Here is a 21,189-nt window from a genome sequence, read left to right on the forward strand (position 1 = left end):
ACCCCCAAGTTTTCTCCTGCTGCTGGCAGAGGCCCACGGCAGGATACCACCTGCATCCACATGTCTGGGACCGCAGCAGAGCGGGGGAAGGTTTCCAGCCCCTTGGTTGCAGGTGGGGAGCCCCAAGCTGACCTGCACTTGCTCCCAGTGGGTATTTGCCTTCAGCCCAGCCCTGCCTTGGGTGCAGCCACTGGTATTGACTCCCCGAGCCCACCCAGCTGCACTGGCCACCTCTGGAACCTCCTCCACAACAAAGGGTGGGAAAGAGATTGTATCAGACATGACCTGGGATAAAACCACTATTTCTGGATATTTCCTGACTTAATTTCTCATGGTGATAACATAGCTGATTTCTTTTTGATCATATGCCTTCCCCAAGATGAATCAGGTAGAAGGGGAGGCTTTAACAACAGCACACAAGCCATGGCGTCCTGCTGGGAAACGGTCAAGAAAAACAACCTCCTCACACCCCTCCAAGCAATTTTGGTTTGTGCATCTGCCAATACACATCATCGCCAATTTTTAGCACATATAGTAGGCATGTCTGCAGCTCCTCTGACAAAACAGCTCTCTTGTAACACATCCCTCTCACATGAGAAAGTCCTCCTGCAACTCAGGCTATGGCCACAGACAGGATTAAGGTGTTTGGGACTGTTATGACACGCTCCTGTCTGGATGCCGGGAAGTTCCTGTTGCATGGGCCATGCTGAGCAGGAACCTGTGCATTCTTTTTCTCCAGCTGCAGGAAGCCCGCGTGAGCTGTGCCACTCTCCTGCATTACCGCATGTGAACATTTTCTCCCCGAGCAATGACTTAATGCGGCACATGTCCAAACAGGCATGTGACCGCCAGCCCTTGTAGCGCAGCAACGCACAGTCCCGCAGCTTCACCCCACTCCTGCCCGCACTGGCACGTTAGTAACTCTCAGCCGTGGCATTTACCTTGTGAACAAAATGTCCACTGTGGCCACCAGCAGGGTGTCACATTTACTGCTGGCATGGGGCAGCATATAAATACCCACAGCCTTTCAGTGCCAGCACAGCGTATGAACAGACCATGTCTACCTTCCCCAGAACGATGATGGCCAGTAATTAAAAGCAGTTTTCCAAAGTCCTGATCCAAGCAGGAGGGAACTGGGGGCTTCGCCAGAATGGCTGAAGGGTATCTAGGAGCGACAGCTTTGCTGGGTCACTGAGTACAAATACCTAGGGCAGGTTTTATATTTCTTCCTTGCTTATGAACGCGGAGCCCGGGCACAGCGTGTCCTCAGCTGCGGGAAATGGGTGAAATCCAGAGAAAACACCCTGCAGGAGCCAGGCCTCTAAAAGAAGATGCCTGCTTCTTTCCTTAATGCGACAGAAAAGCAGTGCTGCTAGCCTTCCAGCAGCCCAATGCAAGGTGGTGAGACCTCCCAGGGCTGTTTAGGCAGCACTGGGGATCAGCTTTGCCCACGGAAAAGAACATTTCTGTGCTGATAATTACACCAGCCACACCAGTACCTCCCAGTAATGCAGTAGCCATGGGGCTCAGCCGCACACTATTCAGCTGTTTGGATGGGAAACTGTTACCAAGTGTCACGAAGGCAGCCTTGAACAGTCGCCAAAGGCTGAATAAATAATAATTAGTGCCTGAAGTTCTTAATTACCTTGTAGTGCAAAAAGTGTAAATCGATAAAACATGGCATGCCTCAGAAGTAGTGTGTGATGTCACCCAGTCAAATAAAAGAAGAAAAATGGGAGTCTAAAGTCTATTTATTATCTAAAGTTTCTGGCTGATACAGGCAGAATAAACTCACAGCTGCGGTTGATGCTTTCTATGTCTTTCTTTTTTTTTTTTTTCCGTACAAATGCACACTCTGTTTTGGATAGGAACTATATTTCTGTAAGGGTGGGCATTACTGTGGGTGGAAATCCCAGACTGCCATTTTAAAGAAATTCCAGTTGATTTTTAAATATTTATAGATGCTATCAAAGGAAGGGAAATTTCAGCTTGGGGATGTTCACTGTCAAATCTTAAATGTTCATTGTCAAGGGGGTGTGATCCAGGACACTGAGATTTAATTTCAAGTCTGAAAATTTTGTTTCCTGTTAAAGAGCTCTATTCCTTTTTAAAACACGACGCCACTTTCATATTTTAGCAGTGTATAATAGGGAAAATGAGGAATAGGTATTATGTACTACTGCAGTAATCAGACAGTAAGAAAATGTATAAACATAGGATTTTGGTGGCTCCCCCAACAGAAATCAGGAGCCTTTAAAAGAGACTGGCCCTTTGTCCCTCCAGTCCCCTTTGTAAACGAGGTGACATTTCCCTCCTCAGCACTTTCTAAAAGCAGCACTCTCACTTGAAAACAGCACCTATTTTTAACAATTTAACCTTATTCTCTGCAAGAGCAGAGGTGTTAAAACAGCTATTAAAATTTAAAACGATCAACCCAGTCTTTTGCAGCATCCTGGTCCCACACACCTCATTTCCTCTGGGGAGTGTGGCCAGCCAGGGTGACCAAGAGACCCCAAAGACACCAGGATGCAGTCCAAACTGTTGTCTGGCTGATGATATCCCTAACGACACCTGCCAGCTCACAACTTCCCTTTGAGAAGAGACCCCGGGGGGACCGGGCTCAACAAGCCTGGATCTGACCCCAGTGCTCCTGAGCGGCTCTCAGCAATTTATTTCTGTGGATCCCCAGCCCTGCCTTCCCCTCTGTTAATACAGAAAGGGCAGCCCATCCTGAGCAGGGTGTTAGCGATGGACAGCACAGTTTGCATCCCCCTTTGGTTCAGCAATGCAAAGCGGTGCCCAAGTAGAGCAGAAACATCTCCAGCCATGGAGACCCATTACATTAATGTCTGCTCACATGCCCTTAGACAAAGGCCACAAACCCATTGTAATTCTCCAACGTGCAGGGCTGCAATTGCAGCCACTCTCTGAATACCAAAAAACCCAGTGCCATGCACCAGCATTACCTGTGCCAGAGGATGGTGGTGTGACAGATCCTGGGCTGTCATCTTCTGGCTCTGACACCGTCACGGTTGGTACCACTTCATGACTCGGCTTCAGGCTGCTCTCTGCCGGAGTTGGGCTCGACTCTTTGCTGGCAGCTTCCCAGGTGCTTTCTGTCTCAGTGAGCGTGATCTTTACGGGGACTGTAACCACAGAGGCACTGTGCTGATCTCCAGGCCTTACGTCTTCAAGCAGGTCTTGCTCTTTGGCTGCCTTCATGTTCTGTGAAGCCACCCGCTGAGGTTCAGGAGTGTGGCTGGACCTGGTGGGTATTCCCTGGTACTTATCGATAAGGCCTGGCCTCTCATCTTCTGAGTCAGGGTCATGTTTTTCTTGGTATTTTATCTCTTCTGATCTACTTATGTCCATGTATTTATAAGCTTCTGCTTTCATGGGATCTGCTAAGGTTTTATCAACTTCAGTAGATTCTGCAGGAGTCATCTCTATTCCTGAATCTGAGCTAAGCAAGCCATGGGAATCAAACCCAGTCGCATCTTGCACAGGATGCCCCAGCATGTTAAACCCCTCTGTGCTGCCCGAACAGGGAATGGGGCTGTTTTCCTGCTGATAAATGCCCGTGAAATAGGTGGAGTCCCGTGGGGTGGTGTAGTGGATATCGGAGATCAGAGAGGTGTAGAAGGAGCTGTCACCCCCGTTGGCAGTGGAGCCATAGTCAAAGAGGTGTGATGAGGCTGCAACACCTAAAGCAAAGACACAAAAATGATGCACAGTGAAGACACAAGTGTCTGCATGCATCAATCTGTCTGCAAAGCTGTACTCACTCCCTGCTGATTTTAGATTCGGTTTGTGCACCAGGCTTGGCTTTGCTTGAGAGCTCTTTGGGACTGTCTCTCACTATACCTTCAGGCAACATAGTGGCACATCTGTCAGACAAGGCTTCCAGCTGCTGTTCTATCTTAAAATAGCTATAACCATCATGATAACTGCTAATAGTTCCCTGCCAATGTTTGCCCAGCCTGCACATAAAAATCTCCAGTGATGACAATCCCACAACCTTCCTCACAATCTGACTCAAGGGGCTCACCATCCCATATCCTTAAAAATAAACTGATTTCCAATACAAGAACAATCCTGAGCAAAAATATGTAATTTTTTTTTTTAATACAGAGACATGGAGGAGTTTCACCCTAAGGAAACTTTTCATTAAGGAATAAAAATTCTGCTGGACAGAAATTGAGATGGAAAATTGGTAGGCAGCTTTAGATTTCATTTTCTCTTTTAAGAATAGGCACCCCAAATTTGTGAAATACCAGGGCAGAGACTAAACATCCTCATTTAGCAATTTCCACATGCTCAGAAAGCCTTATCCTGTGTACACCATCTACAAAGCATGCTGGCATGGTAGTGGTTAAACCTCTACCCACGCCCATGCATCATTTTCATACACTACCTCTAATTCCCTCTGTCATGCTTTAAGTTCCTGGGGATGATGCTAATTAAATTACAAACAATGGCCAGTCTCAATTTGCAGCATTCATATAAAGCTCAATGACTGGAACAGCAAGATCCCCCATGAGGGAGGCGGGAAGGGAAATTTTTATAGGGGCTGAGGGAATGGGGATCTAAAGGAACAAAGCTGATGTCTGTAGGAGCTGGTGCCTATAGGGAGGCAGCAGCCTGTTAACTGCTTAAGTGCTGATGCACACTGCATCTCAGAGGCTGGATGGCTTTCTCCAGCCTCTGCTTATCACCCTGCAAGGGATGTGAGGCTCCTGATGTGCTCCACATGTGCTGTGTCCTGGGCTACCACATGCAATGCAAACTTAAAAGTTAGCATTAAATGGACGTTACTTCAGCTGCAAAGCCAGAAGCCGGACAATGTAGCATGAAAGCTCCTGAGCTACTTGCATTTGGTTATTTTCTTTCTCCTTGCACATACATAATGATACCATCTCTAAATACCATCACAACTGCTTTTTCCCCATGGGCCTCTATGCATTAGGCACGTGCTGCTCATTTAGTAAGCCCTGAAGCCATATTTTTTTCCCCTTAACACTGCTTAGTGTGTAGCTGCTGGCTTGATTTTACTGCACAACCTTGCTGGCTTGACATGCACAACCCAAGCCCCGCACAAAGGCAGAATGACCATTTCCCTCACCATATTTTTGCATCTCTCAGTGCTATGATGACTTGCAAGCAACTTCTCTTCCCTGGATCACCTTTAGGGTGGAAACAGCATGCTGCTCCTTTTACAAGGGGAAACCTGGTAGCATAGGGAAAAAGCAACGCAAAAGTGCCACAGCTTGCTTTTCAGCATACCTACACTACCAGCTCCTATGCATCCGTCCTCGCTAACTTTGGGTGCTGCTGGTCCCCCGCCAGCACTCACTGCTAATCTGCTACTGCATGCATGATGCTGACAGCAGCTCCAGCCCCACACCCCAACAGCTCATAGCTAAGGATTTGTGGCAGCTGTCTTTGCCATATGAGAGCACTGAGCAAGGGGTGCTATAGCTAGCAAGCGAAAAATTATCACCATTCCCAGTCATTCCCAGCCTCCAGTTTGCTCTCCTCACAACTACGTAGCACTGCATAGAACTTTTCATAGAAATATTTATGATCAAAGCAAGATCTTGTTTCAGAGCAGACAGGGCCACTGCGGAGACTCTTCCTACACATGTGAATTTGGAATTTTTTTTTTCCCCTCTACATAATACATTTACCTAACTCTAAATTTCACCTTCTATTTTCTTGCCAGCTCACTCAGGGCTGCAAGATCTTTTTGTAACGCTCTGCAGGCAGTTCTCATCCTCACTGCTCCAAACAACTCCAACTCATCAGCAAAGGTACATGAGAACAGAGCCTAAGTGGAAAACCACAGTGAAACCAAAGCAGAATAAGGGCTAAGCAGGGCTGCCCAGAACCCACATCAGGTCCTACCTGATGTTATCCAGTGCCTCAGAAGGCCAGCTCATGCCCAAAAAACATTCCTAAATTATTAGGAAGTAAAAAGGGATAGGTTCTTTTCCTTGCAAGTATTTTTCTTGCTGAACTTGCCTTTTTGAAAATTATCCATAAACAGGCTTGAATTTTTACAAATGTGTTGGTTAGCTGGAATTACCTGATGCATTTTTTATGCCAACATATTTCATGCTGTGAATTGCTGACTATGGACTATTCATGCCTGTTGCTGCCAGTATCTGCTGTTTGTAATTTACAATTTGTGCTGGCTGAGTGGTTGTCTAAATCATGGGGTTTCAGGACTGCTCTTTCATTAGATGATTCCTCAGTGCCTACTGGACCTGATCCAAAGCCCACTGAATTCACTAGAAAAGTCCCATCGATTCTGAGTGCTTTGGACCAGCTCAAGATGGCTGTGCAATACTTTCTGCTCTGGGTGCTCATGAAAAATACACAGTCACAACACCATCAGTGAGCAAAAATCCATTTCTACAAATATCACACCATTGCTAGTAAAGAGGGAGCACAAACATAGTCAAAGGAGATTGAAGTTGCTGTCAAGCCAATATTCATAGATGCTGTTTGCAGCTTTCATTTTGGCTTTGTCCACAGAATATGCGAGCCAGATGCATATGCATTTGCAGCACTTAGTAATGCTGATCAATAGAGCAGTGAAAGGGTTTCTAATGCATTTGTGTCAGGTGTTTCATAGCAGGAGTTATAGCTGACCAGGAGAGCTCGCAGGAGAGCCACTGTGATAAAGAAAACCTGGGAAAATATCATCCTATTCTTTATGTTATTCAGTAGCAGAAAGAAAAAAACCCACCCTGAAATAGTCATCAACAGAAACATTGCTTCACATTTTCAAATAGTACAAAACCACTGCTGAAGCAGATGTTAACACAAGAGCTGATTTAAAATGGACTCGTTGTCAATCATAAGCCTTTTTTTTTTTCTGCAGTGATTTTGGAAATAACAATGAAAAAAGAAAATGCATTTCTTACTGGGGTTCAGGAGGAAGACGAAGAGTTAAAGGGGGTGTAAGCAGGTCCATGTGCAAGGGCCAGTAGAGATAGGGTTTGAATTAACAGAACATAGAGGGATCCCAACTCTCAAGGCAACTGCTGAGTCAAAAGCACTGAAGACAGCTGAAATTGCCTAATTACTAGGATTTAACAAAACTCTCAATTTCCACAGGGAATGATTTAAAGCCACTGGTAAAACTGCCTCTTATTGGGGAAGTGTGAATCTATCAGCTATTAGGCTGGCTATTAAAGACATGGAAACCTGTAATAGCTGAGATTTTTGCTGAAGAATAGTTGTATTCAGAGCCTGGTGATTAAGCAATGCTCTCTCTCTGACTTTAAGTTTATTTAGTTCAATATCCGTGGGAAGGAGAAGCCTTGAATAGCACTGGTAACGGATGGCAGTATCAGATCTGAATTTACCCTTGTTACAAAGGGTTGGTTTTTAAAAAAACTGGATTTCCCTCAAATATGCCCAAAATCTCGCCTGCCAATTCAGGTAAAGCAAAGCTATTCAGCGCCTGAGAGCAGCAGTCCTGCTTTCTTGTAACACGAGCCCTCGGGAAATAATTTCACTTCCTGCAACCAGCTAAGAAGTAATGGGTCTAATTCAATCATTTGAACACAGCTGAGATGCTCAGCAAGTTACATGTATTTTCATCAACTGTACAGAAAAAAAAAATTGAAAATGACTGTTTAATTTCCTTGGAATAAGTAAGTGAACGCTCCAGAAATCTGCTCCTACAGCACTGGATTTAGAGCTATTTAGCAACTGACACAGGAAATAATTTAGAAATCATTGGTTCCATGCAGAGTAACTCTTAATTTAAGAAAGGCAGCTGAAGCCCAGTTTGGATCAATGCAAGCTGAACTGCTGCAGCACACTGGAAGGGGAAGCAGAAGTTAGCTGAGGATAATACACAAGAAAAAGAATTAAATAAAACCGACTTTAATTTTTCCCCCCAACTACGGTATGCTCAGGCTTCTTAAAATGGATCACTTCAGAATCCTGTGTTGAATTTTCAACACAATAACTAGTTTTCACGTTACTCTGCCTTTCTCAGTCTTCACGTGCAACTCTGATGATCTTCAATGGCACAGCCAGCCAGCCACAGGAGGATGGGAAAGTTCAGTTCTAGAGAACAGCTGACAACCCTGCAATGCGAGGTTTGGTATTTATTGTGTGTCAGTGATTAGGTCAGAATTATTAATTTTTCAGAAGGGGGGTGGGGGGTGTCTAATCTTTAATTAGATTATGCTATTTTTACAGCCTGGAGATGCACTGAGAAGAGGAAGGTTTTTTGGTTGCAATTGGAGGAGTAAAGGTTTCAGCAACCTTTTCAAGACAAAAGCAGAATAGTGTGAGCAAGCTGCTTCCAGCAAATTCCTGTAAGTCTTTTAAATAGTTGGCTCTGATTTTGCTTTGGATATTGAGCCTCAGGAGTCATTACTGGCTATGCCACTGCTGCAAGACTGCTAGCTCCCAGGAGCAGGATCTCCCCAGGCATCTCTCATGTCCATGCAGGTCACAGCCTCCTGGACAAGGTCCACCTTGTCCTGTTCGGAACTGTGGTAATTTATAGACTAAAGATAATAATAATAAGCAAAGTCCCATAAACAAGGGGAGTACTCTTGTTTGACTGGCTCCAAATGATGCTAGAAGGTCTCTGAGACCACATGACACTCCCAGTACTGCAGCCCTTTAGATGTCATCCAGAGATTTGAGGTTTTAGATAAGAGCAATGAGCATTTTCCAGCACAGCAACTTTGCTCTGATGCAAGACTCACAAAGGCACCGCAGAGCTCAGGGATATACAGTGACATTCTTTCAGTACTGAGACTAAAGCCTGGCTCTTAAAAACATATCCTATATTGTCTTAAAGGCTCAAGGAGGTGGTTGAACGCTTTGCCAAGCTTTTTATAATTACCCTTTGACTTAGAAAAGCTGATTTCATAGCAAGGCTGTCTGTCCAAGGAGTCATCATGGCATCCCATTGCACCTGGCAGTGATGCAGGGGAGCCCCATTGCCCAGACCTTGCCACCACCTAAACATCTGTATCTGGAGATCAAACTACAGCTCAAGGTCCTCTCTGGTGACCAGCACAGACCATGTTTCCCAGCCCCACAACAACAGCTCATGTTCCAGTCTCTCCTTCATTTTTATTGTTCATCCATGACCATCAGATAGATGCATCCTCCTGCTTTCTTCCAAACACAAAAGCTGCTGTTAAACAGTCCTGTCTATTCTGTACCAAATCAACAATTTTGTCATCAGCTACTAGGAAAAAGCCTGTGCTTGACCTTGGCTTTTTTTATTCATAACTTATCCTTAAAAAAAAAAAGTAGAAAAAAAGGGAAAGACTTGTTCCTGTTCCTTTGACCCTGATACACGATGTGTCATTGTTTCTCTTTAGTTTCCCAATTCAGTTACCGTCCTTTTTAAAACTCGTATTGCCTTACTATGTTCTCTTCTGTAGTCATATACATATTTCTCCAGGTGTTCAGCATTTTATCACTTTTCCACATCTCTTCACAGTACCCAAATGGACCAGCAGTCCCAAGTCTACCTCCAAATTCAAAGCACACCCTGTCTTCTTAGATCCCAATCAAGCTGCTTCTTCCTCCCTGCTTGATTTCAAGTCCAACTCAAACCACAGAAAAGCTCCCCAGATTTCCAAACATCCTTTACTAGTACCACTCCCAGCAGCAGCAAGGGCAGCTTGCACATGTGGCAGAGGCATGTCTCTCTGCCCCATCCCAAATCACACAATGCTTCAAATTAGGCTGGCAACCCTCAGGGATGTTTGAGTGTACCACTTGGGAGCCATGCTCTCAATTCTGCAAGAGCCTTCTTCCATGAATTTTCTAACCCAAGGGACTTCAATATCTATGTAAACCTCAAAAGTACTTGAGCATTTGTGTGTCAACTCAAGAAAAGCTTGAAACCCAAACGGCTGAGATCCCTCACGCCAAGTGCAGGCATCACTGTGCTGTGGATAACACCACTGGATCAGCTCTCAGTCTCCTCTGGATTAGCCCATCTCAATGGCCAGAGCCAGCTGTCAGCCCTGAGCTATCCTACCTCCAGATGCTATAGGTTAGATGCAGAGAGCAGCAAGCTGCTTGCAAGAGAACTGCACTAGGCATGCATCCCTCGCAGCAGTGCCAGCTCTTCCCGGCTGCCAGGAGATGGTGCTCTTTGTTTTAGCTCAGGATTTGAAAACTCACTTTACAGGTTAGCAACTTCTTTTCCTCCAGAACTCTCATGATTCCGACTGCAGGAAAGATGTAACTCCACAAGTCATAGCATTTGCAAACATGAATGGCAATACTCCAAAAGTAATTTTGGGATTTATCTGCACGATAGTGGCTATACAAAATCTGGATGTATCAGAAGGATACATGGTCTTACTCTATTATTATGGTTCTCTGCATGAGTCCTGAAGTCAGAGCTTGGGGAAACTCAGAGCAGCACGAAGGCTGCTTTCTGCCACCTCAGAGCAGCTGACAGCTCTGCGCCTTAGCTCCTGGGGACAGGAGTGAGTCAGTGCATCAGCTGCGCAAGTTGTTCATCCTTCCCCTCGAGATCCCGCAGCAGCCAGAGGAAATGCTGCCATGCAGAGAGGCAGGTGCTGTCTCCTGCCCAGGCAGGAGGGCAAAAGGACAAGGTTGAAAAAACGGGCTTAATTCTCTTTACACTCTAGTTACTACATTGACTTCATTGGAGTGACTTCTGCTTCATCCTGCCTGAGATGGAAAGCAAGACCTAAACTCAGACAAGTTAATTATATGCTTTGAGGCATGTAAAACCCCTCCCCCAAGTCAATTCATAGAAGATACGAGTTACTACAGCCTCCAGTCCCAACACTTTTGCTGTCTACTGTAAGCAGGTATTGCAGCTTCCACTTCCTGGGCTCCCCCGTTTCAGTCCTCCATGTGCTAAATGTGTGTGTGTGGGGGGGGGGGGGGTCAGCTGGGATTCCAGCCTCCAGAAAACCTAGGCTGCTGGTGCTGAGCATCATTTATTCAACCCACTATCTCATCATAAGCACAGAGGCTGCAGCGGGGAACAATTTGCTTTCAGAGTCCAGCCTCTGGAGGCCCTAACGCTTTTGGGAGCTTCAGTTTGGGGGCAGCCTGGTTGAGACGCTCCCCCCAGTAGCTGGTGGCAGGTCACCATCGTGTTAAGCCAAAGCGTGGTCCTTCCACATGGCTTCCCCAAGACCCTGCCTGGGGGTTTCTCCTGTTGCCCCAGATGACTTGTTTCTTCCCCAAACTGGGCAGGCACAGATCAGGTCTTGGCTCAGCTGCTGAGTGCTACAGCCCCGTCTACAGGAGGGATGTGTAGGGAACACTGATGAGCTTTTAATAAGATTAAGATAGATCTGCTCTGGGGACGGCAGGACACGCTGTGCTGTTGGCACCACCACCCCAGCAGGCTATTAACAGCATCTTTTTTTGTTGTTGTGGACTCTGCACCACAACAGCTATCATCTCCCTGCCAGCACCACTCCAAAAAGCTATCAGGGTCCACTTTTTCGTGCTGAGTAGGCACTGTGGATATTGTGGTGCACCCCAGACCAAGCCAAGTGAAACAAAGGAACACAGCTTGATTTGATGATGCTGAATATCCTCAGCTCCCATGGACACCCACAGAGCTCATGGCATCTGACAGAGGATGCTCAGCATCAGCCAGCGTGCAAAGTGAACCCGTAGTAAATGATTCAGCAGTTCCACCCCCACGTACCCTTCAGGCTTTCTGCTTCAATAAATGGTCTCAGAGAGCTCTAATGTGACCTGGAAGTAAAACCCTCGTCTGTGACAGCCCTCCCCAGCACTCTAGACGCATGAAAAATCAGGAACACTGGAGGGGATTAAAAAAAAAAAAAGAAAAAGAAAAAGCCCTGAGAGGAGCACAAAACTGTTTAAAATGTGCATAAAGTTGCAAATGCTTCTGCTAGAAGTGCAGCTGCAGTAGATTTTCATAATTTTCAGAAAAGGATAAAAATATTATTTAGTAAGTTTTAAAGAAAATTTGGTTCAGGAAAAAAGCAGGTTTTCACTCCTGTGATAGAAGTAACGAGTGATCAGTAGGGTTCAGTAACACTAAGGTACTGCCTAAAATGCTATCAAATGCACTTTGCTAAGGATAATTAAACCACGCTTATGAGAATAATTCATTCATATTTCACTGTAGTCACATTTCCCCTAGAACAATCAAACTCCACTGAGTCCCACGACAAAAATATTAAAAGCATTAAGTGAATTAGCACCTAAACCATGCTTTTCAATGACTTGAAATGGGACCCAGCTCCCTTTAGAGCACTACACACCGAAGTATCTCACAAAATCTACATGTGGTTGGCTAAGTCTCATTTGCCTTTGAGATATAAAATACCTAAATCCCACTCCAAACATGATTTAGCAACTTCAGCTGATCACTATTTTTACCTCCCGACCACCACAGAGCAGCAGTTGGTCACTCTCCAACCTCTGACCAGGTTTTCTTTCAACATCCCCTACAGAAACACCCTCTTCCCCTGCCCAGCCTCCACCCCAGGGCCCTGTCACGTTCTGTCCATCCAGCCCCGCCTTTGCTGGGTCTCAGTTACTTACAAATTCAGCTTTTCACAACTGCTGTAAAGCAATCAACAGCCGTGCAGCTGCAGATACAAACTCAGCCTGGAAAAGAGAAAAATGCCAGCACCAGCTGCTTTTGATGCTGCAGTAAACACGGGACAGAAAGCATCACCCTACAGCTTCAGGCTCTTCCACAGGGAGGTAAAAGCCAGTGTCAGAGAAAGGCTTTTGCTGAAATACAAGTCTTTGAGTAAGAACCTGATACACATCTGGAAGACTGCTGAGTCTTCCCTATGCCATTCATACCTGACCACAATATCTCATGGAAATCCAGCTATTTAAAAATGAGAAAAAAAAGGAAGAAAGCCAATCATGCAATTGGCTCCCCATCCCCCAAGGTCAAAGCCCCCCCAGCATCATGAATCTTCCAGGGAGACAGAGCAACAACTGCAATGAAGTTCAGCTGAAATCACTGAGGTCTCTCGAGAGGAAAATTAATTTTGTGACAATGCGTAACACCTACAGCAATGTGTCAGGCATGGTAATTCAGGGAGAAAACTATCTGTCAGGCACCGAGGGCTGAGGTAAATCAGGAGTGACTGCACCAAAGGCAAGAGAGTTACCCTGCATAAAACTATCACCAGGGAAGGAAGTACTCAGCCCTGGGAACCAACAAGTAGAGTCTGAGGACAAGGCATTACTGGCCACAAATCAGGATCAGATCTAATGCCCAAGGGAGAGCAGGGAAATCTAGGTCAGAGAGGATATGGTGGTGTGAGGCTGACACAGGCAAAGAGACAGAGCTCAAAAGTCACCATCTAACTCTCTTTTCACCCAGGGTTTTCCCATCACCTGACCTGCACCAGAAAGACCAAAGATCTGGCATATGCTATGCTGGCTCCTGGTGTCTACCTTTATCGCAGCAATAGAAACATTAGGAGAAAAGACCCTGTACAGCATCAAATAAGATCCAGAATACATAAGAGCATCAAGGAGTGAGGAAATATGAGCAGTTCCAGAAAAGATGGGGAGGGGGCCGGGGGGAAGGTAGGTTCTGCTGAGGCAGGTGGGACAGTGGGCTCTGATCCAAGTGCTAATGTGGTTTCCTTGCATGTTAAGTTATTTCTCTGTTTCTAGAAGGTGGGGGCACCAAGGATGCATCTGAAAGTCAGTCAAAAGTTTTCAAAAGTATGTTAAAAGTTAAATCTCTCAAAGTAGTGCAGAATGTGGGGCAGAGCCACTGCAGTCATAAATCAGTATCAACCTGCTGGCTCCAGCCTCTGCTTAAGGAGGATCAGGCCATATGTGCTGTAACTAATGCTATAAATGTCCTTGCCTTCAAGCTCCCTCTTTTATTTACCTGCCACTATGTCTTTTCTCCAGTAAAAGATGAGTTTACTCCAAGCAGAGACAGAAAAAATCCTCCCCAGACATCTCACTTCCCTGAAGGACGTTTTTAGAGATTTAGCCTAGCCTACACTCTAGTGAAGAACTGATACAACTACAAACCCCTCCACCTCCTGTGTATCAACACGTGACACCAGAAATATTCACCCAGCAAGTCTGAAGCCTGTACTCTGAGGAGAGGTGCAATTAAGATTTTGAGGATCACAGGTTAGTTTGACTGTTGCCTTCCCTGAAAGCCCAGGAGAAGCTCCTGCTCCGTCCTTACTCAGCAGCTCTCCATCTCATTTCCAAAGCTTGAAGGCTTGCAGGGGTGATGTGGGATCTCTGTGGTGAGCTGGGGCCTGGTCAACAGGCTGGCTTGTCTTTGAGCACCTTTCACAGACACCCTGGATGTCACCCATGAGCTCCTGGCTCCCGGATACCCCCAAGCTGGGGGGAAAGGAGCAGCTCCAATCCCCTCTATACATGTGCACCATGCAGGCAGCCCCACGAGCAGTGCTGCAGACTCATCCACTGTTTCCTGGGATAAGGAAACCTAGGACATGGGTATCTTTGGCTCTGGCCCTCTTCTGTCCTGCTGCAGGCAGCAGGGCAGGGATAGGGCAATTACTTTGCTCTAGGGCAGGCAGCTGCTGATCATCACTTTTCTGGAAGAGCAGAGGAAAGCCAACGCAAAGTTATGCTTCTGTTGTTTGCAAGGGGACCCAGCTCCCCACAGTCAAGAGTCGGTGGCTAAATCACAGTCTTCTGCAGATTTAAAGACAGTAGAGGCTGCCCTTTGAAGCACTACTGAAAGCTCCTGAGATTGTGGCAGAGCAACCTTGAGTTAAACCAACCATTTGCTGGAATTACTGTGTGTTATTAAAGCAGGAGGGGGGCAGCAGCTTGACAGCAGCGCCAGGACCAACCTCTCTGGCAGGCGCTTCTCTCCGCATTCAGCAGCACAGCCTGGTGTTTGGCTTCACAAGTGAAAAGCTGGGGATAATTACCCAGATCATGATGCCTCATGCAGTTTTCCCAGAGTCTCTGCCACACAGGAAGGGTCAGCTGCCAGGTAACCGTGGAAGCTGCAGTGAAAGGCAGAAGCAGGGAGCTCTCCCCTCGCTCTCCTCTGCTTGATCTCCCATACGTGTGCCGACAGTGCTGCTGAAGCAGTTCTTGTGGAGCGGTTATTGCACACCACTGCTTCACCCACATCTGCTGGAAGATTTCTATTAAAAGTTGCAATGAAAATTTACCTTTTCAATCGCAGGGAGGTCTTTTTTTCCTCCAAAGAACATCCCCTTCCCTAAGTGAAACATCCAAGACTCCAAACCTGAAAATCTGACTTTGCTGCCATCCTGACCTTAGGAGAGGCAGAAAGCACTGAGTTTCCTATTCAGCCCAGGGAGGTCTCAGATCCTGAATGACTGAAGGTTTTTAAGAGTATCTACACAAGCAACTCTCTAATGCTATCAGTAGAGGTGCTCCTGCTCAGGGAGGCAGGACAAATACGGGACCTCCATGGCAGCTCTCCTGCTTCAGGCTCTAGCATGAGCTACTCTTGTAAGACAGCTCCATGACAGTCAAATTTGCAGCCATCATCACCAACAAGGACCCTTCAATCCCAGCAGGTACACCAGGTACAGCGTGTCAACTGAAACGAAAGCAGCTTCTAGATCAAGTTCTGGACAGGACATCTCTGCAGATACTGCTGATTCACTCACAGGTTTGTGCCCAAATGATAAACATGCCTAAAGAGAAAAAGAAATATGGCAAGCAGGGTTTTTTTGCTGTTTTCAAAGAGATAGAAAGGGACATCCAGAAAACTTTAGGGCAAGTGAAGAAATCTGCCCTCCAGGAAAAGCCCATTTTGTGAGTACCACAGCGAGTGAGCTAGAGGGCATTTGGAAGAGCATGACTTCTAGCTAAGATTAAGCATTAGGTTGTGCTTAAAGAAACCCCACAAACAAAACAAAACAGCCCCACAACCTAATAGCCTTCCTGGCTAGAAGCTTGGTTTTAGGAAGCAAAGGAAAAGTAGTGAGTGTGGGGAAACTCCACTCTCGCATTTTTAGCATTCAGTCCTCTGTAGTAATCAACTCAATGTATATACAGGAAATCATGCAAATGGATAAAGTGATAACAAGGGAATTAAGACACTAAGATGTCCTGGAATGAGTTCTTCACATGCAGTATCAGATACTGGCTAATCATTCATTGCATTAAAAACCTCAGCCAGGGTAGTGTAAATGCATCAGTGGATGACACTGTGCTCAGGGATGTAGCGTATTCAAGCCCAGAGCTTAAGCAGTGCTGCAGACTGAGCATGACCAAGTACCCAGGCAGGACGCTAAAGGAGGCAAGAGGCAGCCCACAAACAGACAGCAAAAGAAATAAGGGCTCATGATCTAACCCTGCAATGTAAAACAAAGGAGGTCCCATACAGGGACAGGGAGAAGAGACTCACACTATTCATCTGTAGCTTGTCCTCTAGGGCACAGATAAACCAGGAGCCAAGTATTTTTGTGGTTTGTTTTCTTCACTTTGGAAAAGCACAGAAAAACGCAGAGAAGCTACAGAAGACAACAGTGATAGCATAAGTACTGGAGGGCAAGTACTGGGACCGGTCTGGAGGAGGGAATAACAGAGATAAATTTATATTGTATGGGAGGGGGAGAACAGGGTCACAGTCTATAAATACTCTCATGGTACCAATATCAGCAAAGGGAAGGAATTAGTCACAGTCTTAGAGGATGGGAGAAAAGAGCAGTGACTTGAAGTTAAGATATAAGATTAGCCTACATGTTAAGGTGTGTTTCTGGATGGAACAGGGGAGAAAATTGGAAGAGGGAGTACAGGGTGTGCCCATGTATCATCTGCCCTTTACAGCACATCTGGAATTAATTCCAGCTCTGCCCTGGGAGGGAGTTCCAGGTGTTTTTCTGGCATCACTGTTGATAGCCCAATTTTGCCTCTTGTAAATTAACACTACAGATGAAATCTGGGCAAATAAGAGACTTCAGTTTGAGAGAAAGTTAGAGAGAGAAAATTAAAGAGAAGTAATTCAGCTTGGAACTGAGCTGTAACAGATAATTTTTTTTAATGATTTTTTTTTTCAGTGAAACACAAAAACAAACCAATAAAAAAATCATTCTAGGTCAAATCAATTTAATTTGACCTGAAGCTAAATGTCAGATCTGGTTTACAGCAAACTTCAAATATCAAAGGGAAATGCTGTGCATCAGGGTCCCTGCAACATGGTGCATGCAGGGGGACTCTGCAGGGTGGCCTTTATTTTCCCTACCCCAGCCCAGCTGCACCTAACAGGCTGCAGCTCCCTTCAGAGTCAGAGAAGCATCTTTCATCTTCTTCCCTAAGTTCTTCCCAAGTCCAATCACTTCAGCATAGCACCCACATGACCGAAGTTCACAGGCAGTCCTAAATCACACTCAGACCCATCTTAGCTTCCAGGGTGTTGGATTTAAGCCCATGAAATTATTCACCACATATATAGTACAGTTGCTATAGTAACATCCTATTGAGTATTATTAGAAATCACTGTCCCCAAATCCCATATATTGGAAGGAGTTGCGCAGCAGAGGTAAGAGCCATCTTTGCCTGCACAGCTTTCCATTCCCCATAGCTCCCAACAGCTGACAATCTGGGCAGTGGATTAACCATGCCCTATCTTTCCTCAGTGCTATCAGTTGCAGCACTGAGCTGTGAAGTGCAAAAAGCAAACTGCACCCCACTTGCCACTGGCCTAGCTTGTTCAAAGCAGCTGCTTTTTAAAGCCACTTCTTCACAGCAATTTGCTTACATCTTTTCCAGAAGTGAATGAACAAAATATGCGCCAATTTAAATGCAGACAATGGGCATTTTTGTTATCCCAAGAAACAAGGAAAACCTGAGCCCCCTTCCACCTCCGTGATTCACAAGAATTAAAAGTATGACCTGGCAGAGGTTAAATTTTGCATTGGACTTTTCTGAACATCTCCCTCTTACTAAAAAGATCGATTAACATTTTTTTTTTTCTGATGTTGAATGTTAAAACAGTGCACATTCCTTAGCAAGCAAGAAATTAAGCCAGGAGAAGGCTGAGGATGGACAGAGAGGACTGGATGAAGAACCAGACTGCACCTTGCTCTAAAGCACAAGTCACTACATTCTTCCATTAAACACATCTACCTAGAGGCAAACTGGGTTTCAGAAATTAAATACAAGTAATTTATTAGGTAACGGTCTTCCACAATAAATAAGGAATTTCAGGAAGCTTAAAATAGCATTTGATGTCTTAGCCAAATGCCACATGGCTCCAGTGCTGCAGCTCTTACTGTCCATGAGGCCAGCAGATGTCCACATCAGCCACGGGGCTGTAACACAGAAAGGGCTTCTGAGGTCCACGCTGCTTCCAGCTTGACCCAAAATTGCTCAAAGACAATAACCAATGTTCTCCTCCTTTAAAAAACTGGAAACATGAGAGATACAAGAAGCTGAGGATAGGAGATGGCATTAAGATTATTTCCAACTGGTTATTTATACCCTTAATGGCTTGACTTTTATTTACCCTGAAGCCATCTAACACTGTTTTGCAGCGTGAAAGGGCCTTCATGTGGATAAACATTCAGATCTGTCACTGTAAGACACTCACAATATATGAGCAAACTCTTCACTTTTTAGTGTTTTCATCTAATTAAATACATCAGATAAAGGCTAAAGGATTTTTTGCCAGCTTTTGACCACGATCACAAGTGTAAACAGCCATTCGGGTGAGGTATTTCTGTCTGCACATCCAGGGCGGTCCGAGACACCTTCCTTGGCTGCCATCACCATTCCCCAGCCAAAGGCTGTGCTGGCAACCCAGGTCAGGCCCCTGTCTGTGGGGATCAAGAGCCTCCATCTCCTGCCTGGACCTGCCGCAGGGTGTCTCCAGGTGGGTCTTGCCCAAGCTACAGACAAGGTCAGATTCGTCTTCAAGAGGGAGAGCAGAAAAAGCTTTTCCATCTTAACCACAGGTGGTCAGCTTGATGCAACCTCACACGAAGGTTTTGACCATCTCTGTACCAGCTAGCTAAACTGCACCAGAGATCTCTGGCACCTGTCTGCCCCAAGGGCTACATGGGCAGAGCATCCCCGATAGACTTTGTGTTGTGATGATGAGAAGGAACCAGCTGAGAAAGGAAGCACAAAAGGATGCAGAGACAAGAGGATGAACATGGAGAAGAGCTCAGTGCTAAGAACTGCTAAGGGAGAGGTATTGGGAGAGAGGAAAAAGATGGGGCATGCAGGAGTGGCGTGGAAAGCAGAGGAGGAAAAGTACATTGATGTGAAGAGACAGAAACAGGCAGAGCAGAACAAGAATTAAAGGTAAGAAGAGCGATGCAGAAGAATTAAAACAAAGTTATGGGGAAAAGGACAAGAGAGCTAGAGAAGAAAGTAGAGACTGAAGTATGAAATGGGTGAAAAGAGAAGAAATTGTAGAAGTGCTAGGATAGACGCACATACCTGTCTGCATGTACAGTGTGAAGGTTACTACATTTGAGCTACACTTCCCTCATTCATGTTTATCCATCATAAATTTCTGGGACACTATTTTTAACCATGTACAAAAACACACTCACTCCATTTTGAAGGAAGGGCCAGGCACAAGGCGAATCTCTTTTTAGAAGAAATTTTGAACGACTATCAGAGCACACCCAATGCCTATGAATAAATAACTCTGCTCCTGCGGAGGAGTCTGTGGCAAAGAGCTGTTCTCAAATGCACACGCAGCCCTGAAGAAGGCGGTGGTCATGAACCCTGCATGGCTCAGGTGTTTTACCACCCCTCCTGCAGGGAAGGAGCTTTTTCAGTCTGGAGCAGCAAAGGGCATGAGGAGCAACATGTACACGACGACAGAGGAACGTGGTCAACACGTGAGCTGTTGTGCAGGTCCTGCTGCCTGGACCAGACAGCTCCTTCTTGCACCACAGCCATGCCGTGCCCTCTGCACCAGTCTGCCGGGCAACAGCCTGGTCCAGGTTCAGCAGCACCAGTCTGATGCTATTTTTATGCCACCTTAGGTGTGAGAACCTTGGGTGGAACAGACGGCTGCTGGAAGAAAAAGGGAGGAAAGATGCTTTGCTCTATGCTGTTGTGCTGCCATCCTCATCACCAGGGCTGGAATATTGCTGGCTAACACGGCTGCAGTGGGAAACACTGGGCAGGGAGCAGATTAGCTTAAGGCAGAAATGTGCTGATTTACAGCTAAACCTTCCCCCCAGTGTCAACTCTGTGCTTGAATCAGTCAAATAAGCTGTTGTGTCCTGTTCTCTGCACATTACAGCTGCTCTGCCCCTCATTATAAGCATGAGCTGAGGTTGATTTAACCAGTTAGAGGAGGAAGAATTAAGGCACTAAGCCTTTCTTGGGTAGGACAACAAGGCAGGCAGGGATTGAGTCTAAGGAAAGATCAGCTCCAGTTTGTTCCCCTTGGAGCTGCTTGAGGCTGACATAACTTAGCCCTGCCTCAAGGCTGTCCTAACTCCATGCTGGGAGAGTGACTCTGCATGGAGGAGCAGCACATGGAGATGCACAAAGACATTTCTACCCACCCTGCCCCCCTCAGCACCACTTCCAGACCACATGCAATTTGACCATACCATTCAGTATATTCAGCCTGCTTTGAAAAGCATCTGTCCTCCCTCCCTGGGAGGCGGCTGGTGACAGCCACAAGCTGAGACAGAGGATCTAAAACAAGGTTTGACAGTACTTGTGCAACAACCTTTCAATTTATCCATTTACCCACACGTTCCTTCCCTTTGGCTGCTATATCTTACTGATTACCTAATTATGCACCCTTATTCACCTGGAAGTGTATGAAGTAGGACATTGATACATTTTATAAGACTGTACTGGAGGCATCACTTTCATGAGAGGTAAAAACAACATAAAGCTTCTGTCCATCTGCTATCTGACTTTACTCAACTGCCTCTTATACCAGCTGAGCTGACAGAGATACATCTTAAGAGTCCAGACACTACCAGTATGGGTAATGTGCAGAGTCTGAGTGCCTGCACAGTTTATTCTCGTTAGAGTGATGTGAGGCTCCCAAATCCCTTCACCGCTCTTTCAGAAGACACAAAATCTTGCTTAAAAATTGGTAGGTTTCTCATTTCTGGCCCGTTCCCAAAGTCTCTGGGATCAGAGCCCCAGGGGGCTTGACTGCAGCAGAGATGGCTTTAGCGAAGTTAGCAGGTTGAGCTGTGTCCTGTGCCCAGAGGAGCATGC

At 45.8% G+C, this 21,189-nt stretch overlaps 1 protein-coding gene across 1 annotated transcript in view; it reads right to left on the reverse strand.

The window, feature by feature from the left end:
* RTN1 (reticulon 1) overlaps positions 1-21,189 on the reverse strand; it is a 120,517-nt gene that overhangs the window by 50,518 nt on the left and 48,810 nt on the right. The window contains exon 2 of the mRNA XM_056347403.1: positions 2,967-3,704. Coding sequence (XP_056203378.1) covers positions 2,967-3,704 — 738 coding nt within the window. The remainder of the gene's footprint in view (positions 1-2,966; positions 3,705-21,189) is intronic.

The sequence above is a fragment of the Falco biarmicus genome, chromosome 7 (assembly GCF_023638135.1).
Source record: "Falco biarmicus isolate bFalBia1 chromosome 7, bFalBia1.pri, whole genome shotgun sequence".
Lineage (NCBI taxonomy): Eukaryota > Metazoa > Chordata > Aves > Falconiformes > Falconidae > Falco > Falco biarmicus.